This window comes from Mus pahari, chromosome 10 (genome assembly GCF_900095145.1).
Source record: "Mus pahari chromosome 10, PAHARI_EIJ_v1.1, whole genome shotgun sequence".
NCBI classification, from domain to species: Eukaryota; Metazoa; Chordata; class Mammalia; order Rodentia; family Muridae; genus Mus; species Mus pahari.
This window is the reverse complement of record NC_034599.1, coordinates 104,663,565-104,679,184: the sequence shown is the minus strand read 5'-3', so window position 1 is coordinate 104,679,184 and position 15,620 is coordinate 104,663,565. Positions and strand designations below refer to the sequence as shown.

At 46.2% G+C, this 15,620-nt stretch overlaps 1 protein-coding gene across 4 annotated transcripts in view; it reads right to left on the bottom strand.

Annotated features, from left to right (window-relative positions):
• Trank1 (tetratricopeptide repeat and ankyrin repeat containing 1) overlaps nt 1–5,422 on the bottom strand; it is a 92,244-nt gene extending 86,822 nt beyond the window's left edge. For 3 of the 4 annotated variants that reach the window (XM_029543423.1, XM_029543425.1, XM_029543424.1), the window contains exon 1: nt 4,901–5,008. In XM_029543423.1, the coding sequence (XP_029399283.1) occupies nt 4,901–4,923 (23 nt within the window). In that variant the 5' untranslated portion in view covers nt 4,924–5,008. Of the gene's footprint in view, nt 1–4,900 lie in introns of all 4 variants that reach the window. The other variant, XM_021207406.1, reaches the window with a different exon arrangement.
• Nucleotides 5,423–15,620: the final 10,198 nt, after the last annotated feature.

The window sequence follows — 15,620 nt, the reverse complement described above, 5'->3', positions numbered from 1 at the left end:
ATATATATATATATATATATATATATATATATATATATATATATATAACCATGACCACAATGTTCAAGAACTCACAGCACATTCAATGTAAATAGAAGCAATGAACAAGCTAGTGTGAATATTGATGTCAAATAAAGTAGACTGCAAGCCAAAATCAGTCTAAGAGATAAAGAAGGCAATAAAGAGGAAACAATCCATCAAGATGGCAGAACAATGTATACATAGCAATGTATACATAGCGCCAAGTATTGGGACTTCCAGTTCATAAGACAAATACTAACAGACATAAAAAAATAAGAACTCAAATTAATAAAATTAGAGTTGAAAGAGGATATATTATAGTAAATACCAATGAAATCCAGAGGATCATTAGGGAATGCTTTAAACTTTTCAGCTCCAAAAGACTTGAAAATCTATACAAAATGGATAAATTCCTGGGGACAGACAGATGACTTACCAAGACAAAATGAAGGAGATATAAGCAATTGTAAAAAGATCTATAGTGTTCACTGAGATTCAAACAGTAATTAAAAGTCTGTCAACAAAGAAAAATCCAAGACTGGACATATTTACTACTGAATTTTCCCAAACGTTTAAAGGGCTAATATACCACCTGGGTGGTGGTGGCTCACAACTTTGATCTCATCACTTGGGTGGCAGAGGCAGGTGGATCCCTGTGAGTTTGAGGCCAGCCTGGTCTACAGACCTAGTTCTAGGACAGCCAGTACTATACAGAGAAGCCAGGTCTCAAAAAAGGGGCAGTGGGGGTAGCTAACACCAATGCTCCTCAAACTGCTCCCTAAAATGTATAGGGAGGCAACACTCCCAAACTCATTCTATGAAGCTAGTATTACTCTGATTCCACAAGTAGATAAAGACCCAAAGAAAACTAGGCACCAACTTCCCTGACATACTTTCTCAATAAAACATTTGCAAACTGAACAAATAAATTAAGAAGATAACCAAGTTGGTTTTGCCCAGAAATGCAAGGACGGCTCAACATACCTAACAGAAGAGACCAGAGAGACGGCTCAGTAGTTAGCAGTACTGACTGCTCTTCCAGAGATCCTGAGTTCAAATCCCAGCAACCACATGGTGGCTCACAACCATCTGTAATGGGATCCGATGCCCTCTTCTGGTGTGTCTGAAGAGAGTGACAGAGTGCTCACATACATAAAATAAATCTTTAAAAAAAAACAAAACAAAACAAAAACAAACAAACAAAAAAAGCACACAAACTTAACACTGGAACTCCTACAATTGCCTCAACCAATGCAGAAAACACTTTAGATAAAATTCAATATCCATTTTGGTTTTTAAAAAGCTCTAAAGAGTAAGAATGGACATTGCATATCATAAAAGCTATTATAATGTTATACTAAGTATGGGGAAGTTGAGAATAATTTCTCTAAAATCTGGAATAATAAGTTGTCCATTCTCTCTACTTGCATTCAACATAGTATTCAAAGCCTTAACTAGAGTGGTAAATAGAAAGAGAGAGAGAGANTCTCTCTACTTGCATTCAACATAGTATTCAAAGCCTTAACTAGAGTGGTAAATAGAAAGAGAGAGAGAGACAGAGAGCGGGGGAGAGAGAGAGAGAGAGAGAGAGAGAGAGAGGGAGAGAGAGAGAGAGGGAGAGAGAGAGAGAGAGATTACAAATGGGAAAAAATAATCATAATGCCCTGTTTGTAAGCAACATCATCTTATACTTTAAAAAACTATACCTGAAAACTCATACCTGATAAATATTCTCAGCAATGTAGGATACAAAATCAACATACAAACGTAGTAGCTTTTCTACATAACAATAGTGAACTTGCAAAGAAAGAAAGGGGGTTGGGGGATGGAGGTAAGTCCATCCACAATGCTTCAAAACTATAAAATAAAATGCTTAAGAATAAACTTAACCAAGGAGGTAAAAGACTTTTATAATGAAAACTTCAAAACCCTGAAGAAAATACTAGAAGATGGAGAGGCCTCCCATGCCCATAGATAGACGGAACAGTGAATTATACTGAAAACAACCCACAGGTTCAGTGCAATCCTAATCAAAGTCCCAACATACTTCACAGGAAAAAATCGATAGGTTTATATGGAAGCACAAAAGACCCTAGATAGCCAGAGCAACTGTTAGCAGAATGAACAATGGCATAATATCATCACAATATCTGGGCCTAAAATATATTACAGAACCATTATAACAAAACAATATGGTATTGGCTCAGAAACAGACACTCAGACCAACTGATTAGATCAGGGCACTCATCAACCAACATATACAGCTGTAGCCACCTAGTTCCTGGCAAACATGTCAAAATGTACACTGGGAACAAAAGATGCACAAATGATGCTGGGGAAACTGTATATTCACATGTAGATCCATGAATCTAGAACTCTTCTCAGTCTGAAAAAGAAAAAAATCAATTCAAAATAGATAAGTCACAGGTTAATAGAAGCCCCGACACTCTGAAAGGCAAGGACTCTCTGAAAAGGGCTCCAATATCTAAGGATATAATTGCATTCACTGGCATCTGCACAGCAAAGGAAACAATGAGCAGAGTGAAAAGACGATCTACGGAATGGGAGACAACATTCATGAACTATACAGATATGATGAGAAATCGATATCTAGAAATCAGTAAATAACTCCCAAATTAAACTTAAGTCATTTTTATTTTATGTGTATGAGTGTTTTGTCTACATACACACAAATTGTACTGCATGTGTGATTAGTGCCCAAGAAGGCCAGGAGAGGGCGCCAGAAGCCCAGAAAGTGGAATTAGGGACATTGTGAGCCACCAGGTGAGTCAGGGGAACTGCCCCAGGTCCTCTGTTAGAGCAGGAAGCAGGAGTAACCACTAAGTCACCTCTCTAGCTCCCAAAACTTTAGAATTACAAATGGCCAATAAATGTATTTAATGCGTTCAACATTCTTAGACATCAGGAAAATGCAAATTAAAACTACATTGATATCCCATTTCACTCCGGTCAGAATGTATATCTTCAGTAAAATACTTGACAAGAACTGGAAAGGATATGGGTGGGGTTAGAGGGACCCTTAATATGCTGGCAGTGCCCCTGTAAACTGGTGGTACAGCCACTGCAGCAATCAGTGTAGACGTTTCTCAAAAAGACTAAAAGGAGAACTACCACATGATCCAGATACTCGATGGCACCTACCTGAAGGAGCCAAAGTCAGAAAACCAGAGATATTTGCACATTCATCTTTATTGCTGCAGTATTCAGTGTTCAAGGTGTAGAATCAGCCTCAACACTCATCAAGAGATGAGGATAAAGAAAATGTAGTATATATACACAATTACTCATGCATAAAGAATCAAACTGAATGGTTTGCATGAAAACGAGTAGGGCTTGAGATCATCAAGTAAAATAAAATCAGCCAGACTCAGAAAGACAGATCTTGTTTCCTCTCACGTGTACAATCTAAAATTCCCCCTCTCACACACCACACACACACACACACACACACACACACACACACACCCCACGGGGGTGGGGAGAAGAAGAAAGGGAGGGAGAAGAGAGCCAGCGGACTTGAAGGCAGAAGGGAGGCATTTTGCATTTCGGTGAAAGGGAGGGGCAGGTATGAGCAAAACACAATGACGTATTTATATGAAACACTCTTAAGCCCACCGTGTACACTAAAATTTCATGAAATACTGAAAGGAACTATTTTCTCATATGTAGAATCTAGATTTCTGTACCTATTAATGATGTGAAACAAGGGGGACAGTTTGAAGGGAGCAGAGACAACCAAGGGGGGAGCAAGTACCTGCAAAGTATAGTAATAGTCATGTCATCGTGAAACCCATTATTTTGTACAGATTTTCTTAAACTTTTTTTTTAAGATACAAAAAAAAAGAAAGAAAGAAATTCACCTGCAATCCTACAAAACAGCCCCGGTAGAAAAACAGTTTAAAAATTCCTGATCCCTCTACAAAAAGGTACTTTCTAGAAAGCACCAAAGAGGCTGTTGATGCCAGCAGGGTAATAGCCTTTCCTCAAAATCAAAAAGGTACCCTGCACGGGAAAAGCTGAACATTGGGTAGCTGGAGATAAATCTGGGTGTAAGGGACCGCAGGGCCTCTGGGTTTCAGCTCATCCTCTCTAGCTAAAGATGCGGTGATTGCGACAGTGCTAACTGAGCTGAAGCGGGTCCCCAGGTTGCAGAGCTCACGGACCCCCTCGTCCTCTTTTCTAAATTTTTCTTTTTCTTTTTTCCAAGTTGCACATCTCCCTAAGAACTGTCCCCAGGCAGCCTCTCTCTTGCCTGCTTCTGAGAAACGCCCCCAGCAGGGAGCAGAGTCCCCCCCCCCCAGCGGGGCCCGCGAGTCCACCGCGGCGGGTTACAAGTGCGCAGAGCCCGCGAGGGCAAGAGTGCGGGGTTTGGGGCCCGAGGACGAACCGGGCTGAGCCGGGCCGAGCAGCGGGCTGAACCTGCGCTCCTGCGCAAACCGCCCCGCGACTCGGGTCGGCGGCGGCGGCGGCGGCGGAGGGTGGGCCGCGGAGGCCGCAGGGATGGAGGACCGAGGCCTCCCCCTCCAGGGGGCAGCCCGCGTCCCGCGCTCCCCGCCGATCCCGCGCCGCCATCCCCGCGCGGCGCCGCACACCTCGAGCCAGGCTGTGCCGCGAGGCGCGTCCGCCGCGGTGTGGCCCGGGGGCCCCTCCGGGGGACGGGGGGTGGGGGTGGGGGTCCCCGCAGGGAAAGCTCCGCCCGGCAGCGCTGCCCGCCCGGGCCGTGTCGCCGCGCGCGCCTTCCCGCGCCAGGCCGCGGTCGGGGGAGGGGGGTCGGGGGAGGGCAGACGACCCCGCGGGGCCTCGGGGACTCGCGGCCCGCAAAGCCCCAGGCGCCCCCCCACCCCCGCCAGCTACGCACCTTGCCGCGCGCGGGTCCCACATGGCCGGGACTCGCCGCCGCCGCCTCGGGATGCGCGCAGGTGACACGGAGGCCCCGCGTTCCGAGGCCGGGGCCGGGCGGAAGGCTGCTTCCCGCGGCTCGTGCGGGACCGGCTGCGGGAGCGCAGCGCAGGCCGAGTCTGTGCTCCCACGCGCCTGCGGGGGCCCGAGAGCCGTCACGTATCGCCGCGCGGCGGGAGACGAAGGTGTCGCCTTTGCTCCGAGGAGAGTGTCGCGTCCCGCACCGCCGCGCGGGAGAGGCCCGCGGCGTGGCGGCCCGGCCTCCGGGGCCGAAAGCTTCGCGCCGGGCGCGCGGGACCGCGGCGTGGGGCCCCGTCTCGAGCTGCGTCTCCTCGGAGGCCAGCGGCGACCCGCGGTCGTGGAAGCCATGGCTCGGCGGGCTCGAGGCGGCGCGCTCCCCTCGGGCCGCCCGCGTCGTCCCCTCAGACGCCGACGTCGCACTCACCGCGCGCCCGACGCGCCGTCCCCGGAGGTCGGGAGCGGACGGGGCAGCGAAGCTCCGAGCCGCGCGACGCTCGTCGCCTCCGTCATTTGCCGAGTTCCTGTCACGCGGGCGGGAACCGTCCAGGCGCCTGGCAGAAGGGCCGCCAAGTCGTGAGGGTGAGAAGAGGTGGCTCCGAAGCTCTCCGGAACCGGGACGCGCGCTCGCCTCCCCGCCGGGTGGTCCTCGCGACTGAGGGGACAGGAGTCACGTTCCCACCCTCCAGGGGCCCCGGACCCAATCAGAGGGCGCGACCGCTGGCACGCCGCCTCCTGGTGGCTCATGGACCTCCTGGGCCAGCGCCCAGGGTGCGTCGAGCAGCGGAAGACAGGAGCTGGCCGGGGGAGGCAGAGGGACGAGGCCAGGAACACCGCGGTCCTTCCCAGCTCCTCCAGGGGAGTCGGAACCAGTCAGCCCTGACCAGCAGCCTCCTTCTGGCCTTCTCTCAATTCAACCTCCACGCCAGCCACCACACACGCACTCAGGCACATGCACAAATGTGAGGCGCCATTCCCCCTCAAAGCCCTGCGGTGGCACCCCATTGCCTAGGGCTGAGCCTTTAGGCTCCTCAGTGTTAGTTAGCCTAGGGTCTCGGTCACAGTGCTCACACAAACGCTGGACTCCAGTCATACCCCCATCCCGGTGGGATTTTTAAAACGCTGGTGGCTGCCTTTGCTTCGGATTTCTTACGGCGTATATCTCGAGAGTGCGATTTTTAAAGCTTCCCAAGACATTATATCATGAAGTAGAATTTGAAGGGCTTGCTGTCCCCAGACATTGCTAGACCTTTCATTTTAAAGAGGCTTTACACATCCTTCCCAGCTCTAACGTGTTTGGTACACTACCACCCCCACGACCACCCCACCACCGCCACAACCCCATACACAGCCTCATCATTTCCACTTCCAAAAGGCCTAGTATGTCAGAGTAAGGCTAGTGGGTTTCTTACATCAGAATAAGACAAGAGATTGGGGACGCAGTACAAGAATAAAATGTGCATCTGTGCTTTTCCGTCCATTTCCATAGCATTCCCCTCTAATGTGGGCTATACTCTTCAAAATCATCACATAACTAGATCTTGCTTTTCAAAATTACTTCAACTTTTATCAAAATGAGGGGTTGGTACTGTTATAAAAGCAATCCCCTGCTGCCTCATATCTAACACTCCTGAAGCAGTAACCTTTGAGTCTTTCCATGCTTATTTAATTGCTGTGTTCTTGTCTGTAAATGTGTTTGGTTGCTACTCAGAACACTTCTTCCCAGCTTCATACACTATCCCTATCTGGTAAATGCTTTGAGACTGCTTACCAAAAGACCTTTATATTTGGTATTCTAGTTTATCTGGGTATAAAATTCAGGCTCAGAAGTCATTTACTCCAGTGACTTCTAGCTTTGAGAATTATTGAAACTGCTAGAAACATTCTAGTACTGACCTCTTTTATTATTTGTTTTCCTTTATTCTGGAAACCTAAACAAATTTCCTTTTTTCTTGATGTTTTGAAGCTCCACAATGCTTGGCAGAGATGCGGGTCCAGTTGTCCAGTCCAGTCCACTGGCTGATAGGTGTATTATTTCATTCTTAGCTGTCAAGCTCCCCAATTAACTTGTTGCTTATTTCTTCTCCATTTAAAGTATTTTCTCTTCTTGGACAGCCCTATCATTCAGATATTGGACTTCTAGAATTGCCTCTGTGACATAGTTCCTTAATTTCCAAATCATCATTGTCCTGGCTGACATTTTTGTTTTTGTTTTTGTCTTTGTTTTTGTTTTTGTTTTCTTCTCTTATCTGTCTGTCTGTGTGAGACACGGTCTCACTATGTAGCCTAGGCCAGCATGTGTGTGTATGTGTTTGTGTGTGTGTGTGTATCAGGCTAACCTTGAACTCATGGAGATCTGCTTGTCTCTACTCTAGTTTATAAGCAGTGTCCTCAACTTGATTTTCCAATTCATCTTTCTTATATCAGACTTTCACTTTTCCAAGAACTCTATACAGTGAGCCTTGCTGTGCTGGCATTCCATTTTCTTCTTATGATTGTATAGCTTTCCTTACCTCCCTTTAGAAACTGCTGTCCGTCCTTCCTCCTCCAGCATACTCTGTTCTCAGGACCTTCTTTATACTTGAGTGCTTTGTCTCATTATGCTTCCTATGGCCTCTCTACCCCTGTCTGTGGCCCATGAGGACAACTAGGGAGCAGATGTCCATCCATAGAGAACACGGTGGATAAACTGATACATTTGTACCTTGTGGAGCTATGGAGCTGTACTCAGGAGTGAAGGGCATCTCTATGCAACCCTATAGGCTTGCAGCCAGGTACTATTAAGTGGCAAACGTTTAGGTGGAACTGTGTAGCATGCCACTTTTGAATGGTATCATTTGTTATTGTGTTTTTTAAATAGGAGGTGTGTATGTGCACTTGAGTGTAGATGCTTGCAAACACCAGAAGAGAGGAGCATCAGATAGATCCCTGTAGCTGGAGTTACAGCTGGGTGGATTGTAAGCTAACCAACAGGAGTGCTTAGAGCCAAACCCCCGCCCTCTGCAAGAGTGGTACACAGTTTTAACCACTAAGCCATCTCAGCATCCCCTGGATGCTACTTTTGGAACAAGATAAAGAACTGGATATCTGTCTGTCTGTCTGTCTGTCTGTCTGTCTGTCTGTCTGTCTGTCTGTCATGGCTACTTTTAAAGAGTAGTGGAGTACTGAGGACAGAGGCAAGCAAGGCTCCCTTACTAACACCTTATTTAATATCATTTAACTTTAGAACCATGTCTTACTAGCACCTTATTTAATATTGTTTAACTTTGGAACCATGCAAGCCTTTACCATAATTGAAAAAGTCCACTTTAATTTCTACAAGTATTTCCAAATGGTGAAAACCAACAGAGATAACTATAACTTAACTATAGACAAGTGGGTAACATAACATACACAACAGTTACCTATTGCTTAAAGTACTCATGAACACAAGCTGCTAAGAGGCAGAGGCATGAGGGTCACACGAGCTGACAAGTTTAAAACCAGCCTGGTCAAACAGACCTCATTTCAAAAGTAAAATGAAATCTAAAAGGAGATGATTGTTATATTGAAAAAAAATGGTTTAAGGATTATACTAATTTTCTCTGTAACCCCAACATTTTACTTTACACATTGGACAAAATTATCTTCAGCAAGAATCTACCAGATTGCTAAGAAAGTCCATGAAACATAAAATGATATTTCTCACTCTCTCTCAAGTTAAAAAAAAAAGTCAACCATGAGACAAGTGAGATGGCTCAGTGGGTAAAGGTGCTTGCAGCCAAGCCTGACGACTTGAGTTCAATCCCTGGTAAACACAGGATGGAAGGAGAGAACCGATTCCCACAAAGAGGAAGGGAAACAGATGTGGAGAGAAAGGAGAGGGAACTCAAATAGAGTATAAGACAGTTAGATGGCATGTATAACAACATGCCTCCCATTAAACTGGAGTCTTGATTCTAAGAAACTGTAAAAGTAAACCTTAAGACAGTCACACTGACTGAAAATGGTGATTTTCTTTCTACATATTAAGGAATTATTGTTACTTGAATTATATATGATAACCCATTATGGTGACTTTTTTAATTAAATTAAAAGATTTGTTTTTATTCTTTTTAATTGTGTCTGTGTATATGTTCAAGTGCCCATGGAGGGCAGAGGCATCAGATCCTCTTAGAACTGAAGTTACAGTTGAGTGTGACCTCCTGACACGTGAGCTCTTAACCGCTGAGCCACCTCTCCTGCCCCTCTCGTGATATTTTAAAGAGGTTTTTCAGTCATTAAAGAGGTTTTTCTGTCATTAATGTGGCTTTTTCTTTAAAAACAATGAAATGGTAGTTACACTGTGTCAGGGTATTTTATTTAAAATACTTGAGAGGGCCTTCGAGGTGGCCCGGCAAATGAGGCAGCTGCTGACAAAGCAGACAACACGAATTCTGTCCTTATCCCACATGGTGGAAAGAAAGAACCAACTGACAAACTGTCCTCTGACCGCCACAGGTGCTCCCCCGATGAACAAACGTTTGAAATGACAAGACTGAATCAGAATCGATGAGACATTGTGAGCTGATGCAGGAAAGGGTCAGAACTGGGTGACGACTGCTCCGTGGGTGTCATTGGCTAATAGGCACCTTCAACTTAGCCACGATTTGGCCTGCCACTGAAATCAGTCACCCACGACCAACCATTAAAAATGTTAAATGGAAAATTTCAGAGCTAAACATTTGTAAGTTTAAAATTGGGCACCGTTCAGCATGATGAAATCTTGGACCATCCTGTTCCATCCAGCCCGCGCATGAATCATCTCTTTGTCCACACTGTACTCTCTACCCGTCCTTTCTGGTTATCAGACGGACTCTCAAGGCCCTCAGAGCCTGCACTTAAGTAGCCCTCATTACCCTCAATCATAGCCCAAAGCACACGGGGAGGACCTTCAAAGCAAAGTCATAAAATGTTCCCTTTAAATGAAGAGCTAAATAAATCCTTCACCTAAGATGAGAGAGAGAAAGAAATGTCAGAGTTGTTAAAATTGACAGAACCATTTTCTGTGGTTGCAGTTGTGAAGAAGGAAAAGAAAATTCATGCTATTGCTGTAGTCACATCTCAAATCACCAGTGTTACAGCCACTGTGTGCGCTAAACAAGTGCAGGAGTGAAGATGGAAAACCCATTAAATCTGTGTGTGGGTGGTTTTCAGAATACCTGCATTTTCAGACATCTGCTGAGGGTCAGGAAACATCACTTTTCACTTCCGGTTACTTTTCTTAATTTTTCCATACTGAAAATACTTTATGCCTACAGAAACCATTCTGTCCATAGAGTGTTTGCTATATATACATAAGGTCTGGATTCAGAGCCCAGAACCCACATTTTAAAAGCCCAGCATGGGGGTATACATAGATAATCCCAAAGCTGGGGACAGAAACAGACAGATACTTGAGGCTCACTGACCTGCCAACCTTACCTGTGCTGTAATTTGCAGACCAGTGGGAGACCCCAATGTTAAAGGGGATAGGGATAAGACCTGAAGAACATCACCCCAACACCCAAGATTGACCTCTGCCCTCCACATGTATGCACACCACACACACACAAAGAAGAGAAGTTTTGTTGTTTTTGTTATTGTTGCTGTTTTAAGAATGATGGATTTAAAGATAATGGGCAGTCAGGAATGTCTGGTGCCTGTAATTCTTCAGCCCTGTATGAGTCTGTTGTGTAAAATGAGCTAGCCCTAGCCCTCAAACCTCCCCACTGTCTGTAAAATGAGCTAGCCTCAAACCTCCCTGCTGTCTGCTTGCCAACTGTCATTCTCTCTTTCCTGTAACAGCTTTCTAAAACACAGACCTTGCTGCTATTGCCATCTCAGTCTCCCTCTCTGGATGTCCTTAGGAATTCCTTTACATGGCCTGATCGGCCATCATTGGGAAGAGAGGCCCCTTGGTCTTGCAAACTTTATATGACCCAGCACAGGGGAATGCCAGGGCCAAGAAGTGGGAGTGGGTGGGTAGGGGAGCAGGGGCAGGGGGAGGGTATAGGGAACTTTCGGGATAGCATTTGAAATGTAAATAAAGAAAATATCTAATAAAAAAATTTTTTAAAAGGGGAAAAAAAGGAATTCCTTTACTAGGTAGGGGCTGAAAAAACAGGAGGGGTCAGGGAGGTAAAGCACTCAGTGTGCGAGAGTGAGCTCAAGTGCAGAGCATCTACCAGTGCAGAGCAAAAGTGGTGGCCTGGCTGGAATCCCAGAGCCAGTGTAGATAGACAGCATCCTTAGAGCAGTCTTGCTTTTTAGACTAGCTTCATTGATGAGCTCCAGATTCAGCGAGAGACTGCCTCAATATACAAGGTGCAGAGCAATCCTCCATGTGTACATGCACACAAGTGCAAACACTCATGCACACACACTCATGCTCATGCACACACAGAACACATACATGCATACCCCATGCACGTGAAAAAAAATTCTAACTAGCAATGGTGGTGTCCACCTACAATCCCAGCACTTAGGAGGCAGGGGCAGGAAGCTAAGGAATTTAAGTGGGTTTGACATCAGCCTGGCTGTCTGAGAACCTGTCTCAAAAAAAGTGGATGGGGAGGAGCAGAGGAGCTAAGAAGATATCTCAGTTGATAAAGTACTATGCCTGAGGACCTCATATTTCAAGCCCCAATACTCAAATACAAAGCCCGGCATGATGAGATACATTTATAATTCCAGACAGGTGAATTCCTAAAGCTCACTGGCCACCCAACCTAGCCTCATCATGAGCCCCAGGTCCCAGTAAGACTCTAAGACGCAAAAAATAAGATGAGAGGCTTTTGAGAAGACCATACCCAAGACTGATTTCTGGCCTCCACACCCACGGGCACACACATGAAAATGCATGCACACCCACTGCACATACATATACATACACGTAAATACACACATAATTAAAAGATACCTTTATATAGTTCTAATGGGGCCTGAAGAAGGAAAGGTGCCAATATCTATGTTCATTCCGTTATTGTGCCCCATTTCTTTTTCAGTGGTTCAAAGATCTGTCTTTGCCAAAGTGTGTTCCATCACATCCCTCCTGCCCACCACACACACCCACGCCTGAGCCCAGCTAAGCTTCTGCACTACGACATCAAGCATCTCTCTTTGGGCCTTAGATTGCAGAGACAAAAACCAAGGGTTGACTCATCGGGACAACTGCCTGTGTTACTCACACGGCTGAGAAGCCTGAAACGTTACTGGAGAGAGGACATGATGGTGATGGCTGTAGCTATCAAACTGTAAGAGTGTTGTGGAAGACTGGAGACAGTGTTGGGGAGGAAAGCGACAGAGCCCTGAGAGTCAGATTCTCTGCCAGCAGGTGGTTGTCTCCTTCTGCTCAGAGCAGAGGGTCCTGTTGGGTAGAGGGCTCTGCTCATCCTGTGCAGAGGCAAGGCAAAGCACCTGAATCCTGAAACAGGAAAGTCCTCTAGACCACAGAAGAGACACTGTTCCTTCAGAGTTCTTCCTCTCTGCCCATGCTCAGCCTTGTTCTTACGGCCCACTCACTGTAGACAGACTGAACAGGTTGAAAGACCACGCATTTTGGATCTTTGGAGATGGCCCAGTCGGTAAGGTACTGGCCATTCAAGCATGATGTCTTGATTTTAAATCCCCAGTTGGGCATGACAGGGCATACTTATAAATCCCAGTGCCAAGGAGGCAGAGATAGCCAAGTCACTGGAACTCACTGACCACCCAGCCTACCCAAATTGGCGAGTACCAGGCTCGGTGAGAAACCCTGTCTGAAAAGTTAAGGTGGACAGGAAGATGCCCAGTGTCAACCTCTGGTCTCCACCAGCATATACATGCACATGAACACCCAAACACATACATGCACACATGCAACCTACACTCAGAAACACACACACACACACACAAAATATGAATTTGGAAATGCAGTAAAATGATTCAGCCAGGACCACAGGCCTCCATCCTGAGCCTGGGACTTGACCCTTATTACATAATATCTTGGGACCACATCTTGCCCATACATCCTTCGATTTTTCATTTATGAATGGTTAAAGAATAGATAGCCCCTCTCACTTAAAAGCATTCAATGACTTATGTAATAACCTTGGCGGACTGAAGATAGGCAGATGATCTTAGGAATATATGCAGGTCGAAAACATTGTCAGAAACAATGAAAACAAGTAATAATTGAGCTATACCAACCACATTGGCCACTAGATCAAGTGATGGCTTTTAGTACATGTATATAGATGTTTTGCCTGAATATATGTCTGTGCACAACATGCATGTCTGATAGCTGTGGAGGCCAGAAGAGGTCATTGGATCCTGTGGAACTGGAATTTCATGGTAGTAGATAGCCACCATGTGGGTGCTGGGAATTGAACCCAGGTCCTCCCCAAAACCATCTCTCCAGACCCCATGTTAACAGAGCCAATTACATTCTTGCTGGCCACAGGCTACCACTGCCTAAGTTAGCCCTCCCTCCCCTTCAGCGTGCTGAAACCTTCCCGCCTTGCTACCCTGCTCTCATTAAAACCCCCATCTGCCTCGGGCTTCAGTCTTCTCAGGCCGCTGTCCTTTGGCAGCTGACTCTCAACGTATCAGAAATAGCTTTTTCAGAAACATATCTATAACCGCACAGAGAATTCCACAAATCTCAAACATGTTCACATAAGATAAACCAATGAACCAGCCACTGCAGGTAACAGCCACACGTGACACAGAGAGACTATTACTGTCCCAAATTCCTCCTTTTGAATAATTAAAGTTATCTATAGGAAACTGAAGCATGAGTACCCTACAGCAGCAGCTTCCCCTCTCTGTCTGCTTTAGTCTGATGATTTTTTTTTTTTTTTTGTCACCCGGGAGAAACAATTTACAGGGCAAAGGTATACTCTCCCTCGCAGCTGCTGATGCCTCAGTCTGCATTCAGCTGCCTCCTCTGTTTCCAGGCAACAGTGAGGCAGAACATCAGAGCAGAAGAGTGGGGAGAACAAGTTGTTCCCCTCATGGAAGCCAGGGAGCAGAGAGTGAGTCAGGAAGACGCCAGAGACAGGGTATATCGTCTAGAGCATGCTCCATTGGTCTACTTGATTCCACCCGCCCCACTTCCCAATAATATCATCAAACAATGCATCCATCAATAGACTGGTTCACTGACGAGGTCAAATGCCACTCATCCAATCATCTCTCCATGATACCATTTACCATCTCTCAGTGATAGAGTCTACACGTCACGACCAAAGCTTAACAAGCCGTTGAGCCATCTCTCACAGACATATCAGTACCCTTCATACTCCTTCTGCTACCTACCGCCCGCACTAGAATGGGATAAACTCGGGGCCTCACGTATCTTTATGACAGTGGATACTCGGCAAAGTCTGGAGACACTGTTTATTGCTTCAGTTTTGCAGGAGAGTGGATGGTTGTTACTGGTACATGCAGGGTAGAGGCCAGAGCTGCTGTTAAACACCCTACAAGGCTCAGGTCAGTCATCCACAGTCAGCAACTATCCAGCTCCAAATGTCAGTGGTACCCATAGTTAGGAAAGCTTGTCTTAGAAGAAAGAGTAGATAATCCTTCCTTAGCTTCCTGCCAATCAACTATGTGGAGGTGTGTCTTCCAAGATAACTAAGCTTGATTTGCATCGTGAGAATTTAACTCTGGACATAACTACATATGCTGGAATGGGCACACACTTAGCTCAGGGCAGCCAACATACAGACTAGTCAATTCTCCCTGTTTCACACTAGTATGAAAGCTGTCCCAGCAGGTACTGTGGTGATGTGCTAAACTTGCCTGGCATCTAAACTGGGCATGAGAATAAAGAGCCAGGGAAGTAGATACGGGGAATGGACGATGAAAATAAAGAGGGAGGGCAGCTGCAGAGCTGTCACAGTCATAGTTAACTAGTCTAAAGCCACTAGGTAGAGAAGGAAGCCCACGGAGTTGTGGCTGGTGATCGGGAAGGGAGCAGGGTGCTGGAGTTGGCCAGCAGACTCTTGGCTGTTAGCAAGAGTCAGCGACGACCAGGCTATGCTGGGGGAACCTTTGGTTTCCAGGCTGCAGAAGGCCTGGGTGGAAGGGTATTTCTGTGACCCTGAGTCCTTCCTGCTTTGTGGCCTATCAGAGACTGTGCTGTAGGTTTGAAACCAGATTCAGTTCATACTGCCAGTCACTTACAGAAGCCAGTAAAAGCAGAGACAGAATTAAATCCTCTCTCTCTCTCTCTCTCTCTCTCTCTCTCTCTCTGTGTGTGTGTGTGTGTGTGTGTGTGTGTGTGTGTGTGTGTGTGNTGTGTGTGTGTGTGTGTGTGTGTGTGTGTGTGAGAGAGAGAGAGAGAGAGAGAGAGAGAGAGAGAGAGAGAGAGAGAGAGAGAGAGGCGCACACACACATACATGGAAGCCAGAACTTGGTATTGGTATTACCCTCTTATTTGCCATCTTGTTTTCAGACAAGTTCTCTCTGTAAGTCTGGAACTCACCTACTCAGAAAGACCAGCTAGCCAGAAAGGTCCAGGACCCCTCCTGTTTCTGCCTCCTGGTACTGGGGCTATGACCCCACCACCATGCCAGCTTTTTGTGGGGGTGCTAGGAATCTGGACTCAACTCCTCTTGTTTGAGCAACAAGTGCTTTACCCCATGAGCCATCTCTCTGGTCCAAGAATTGAATTTTTT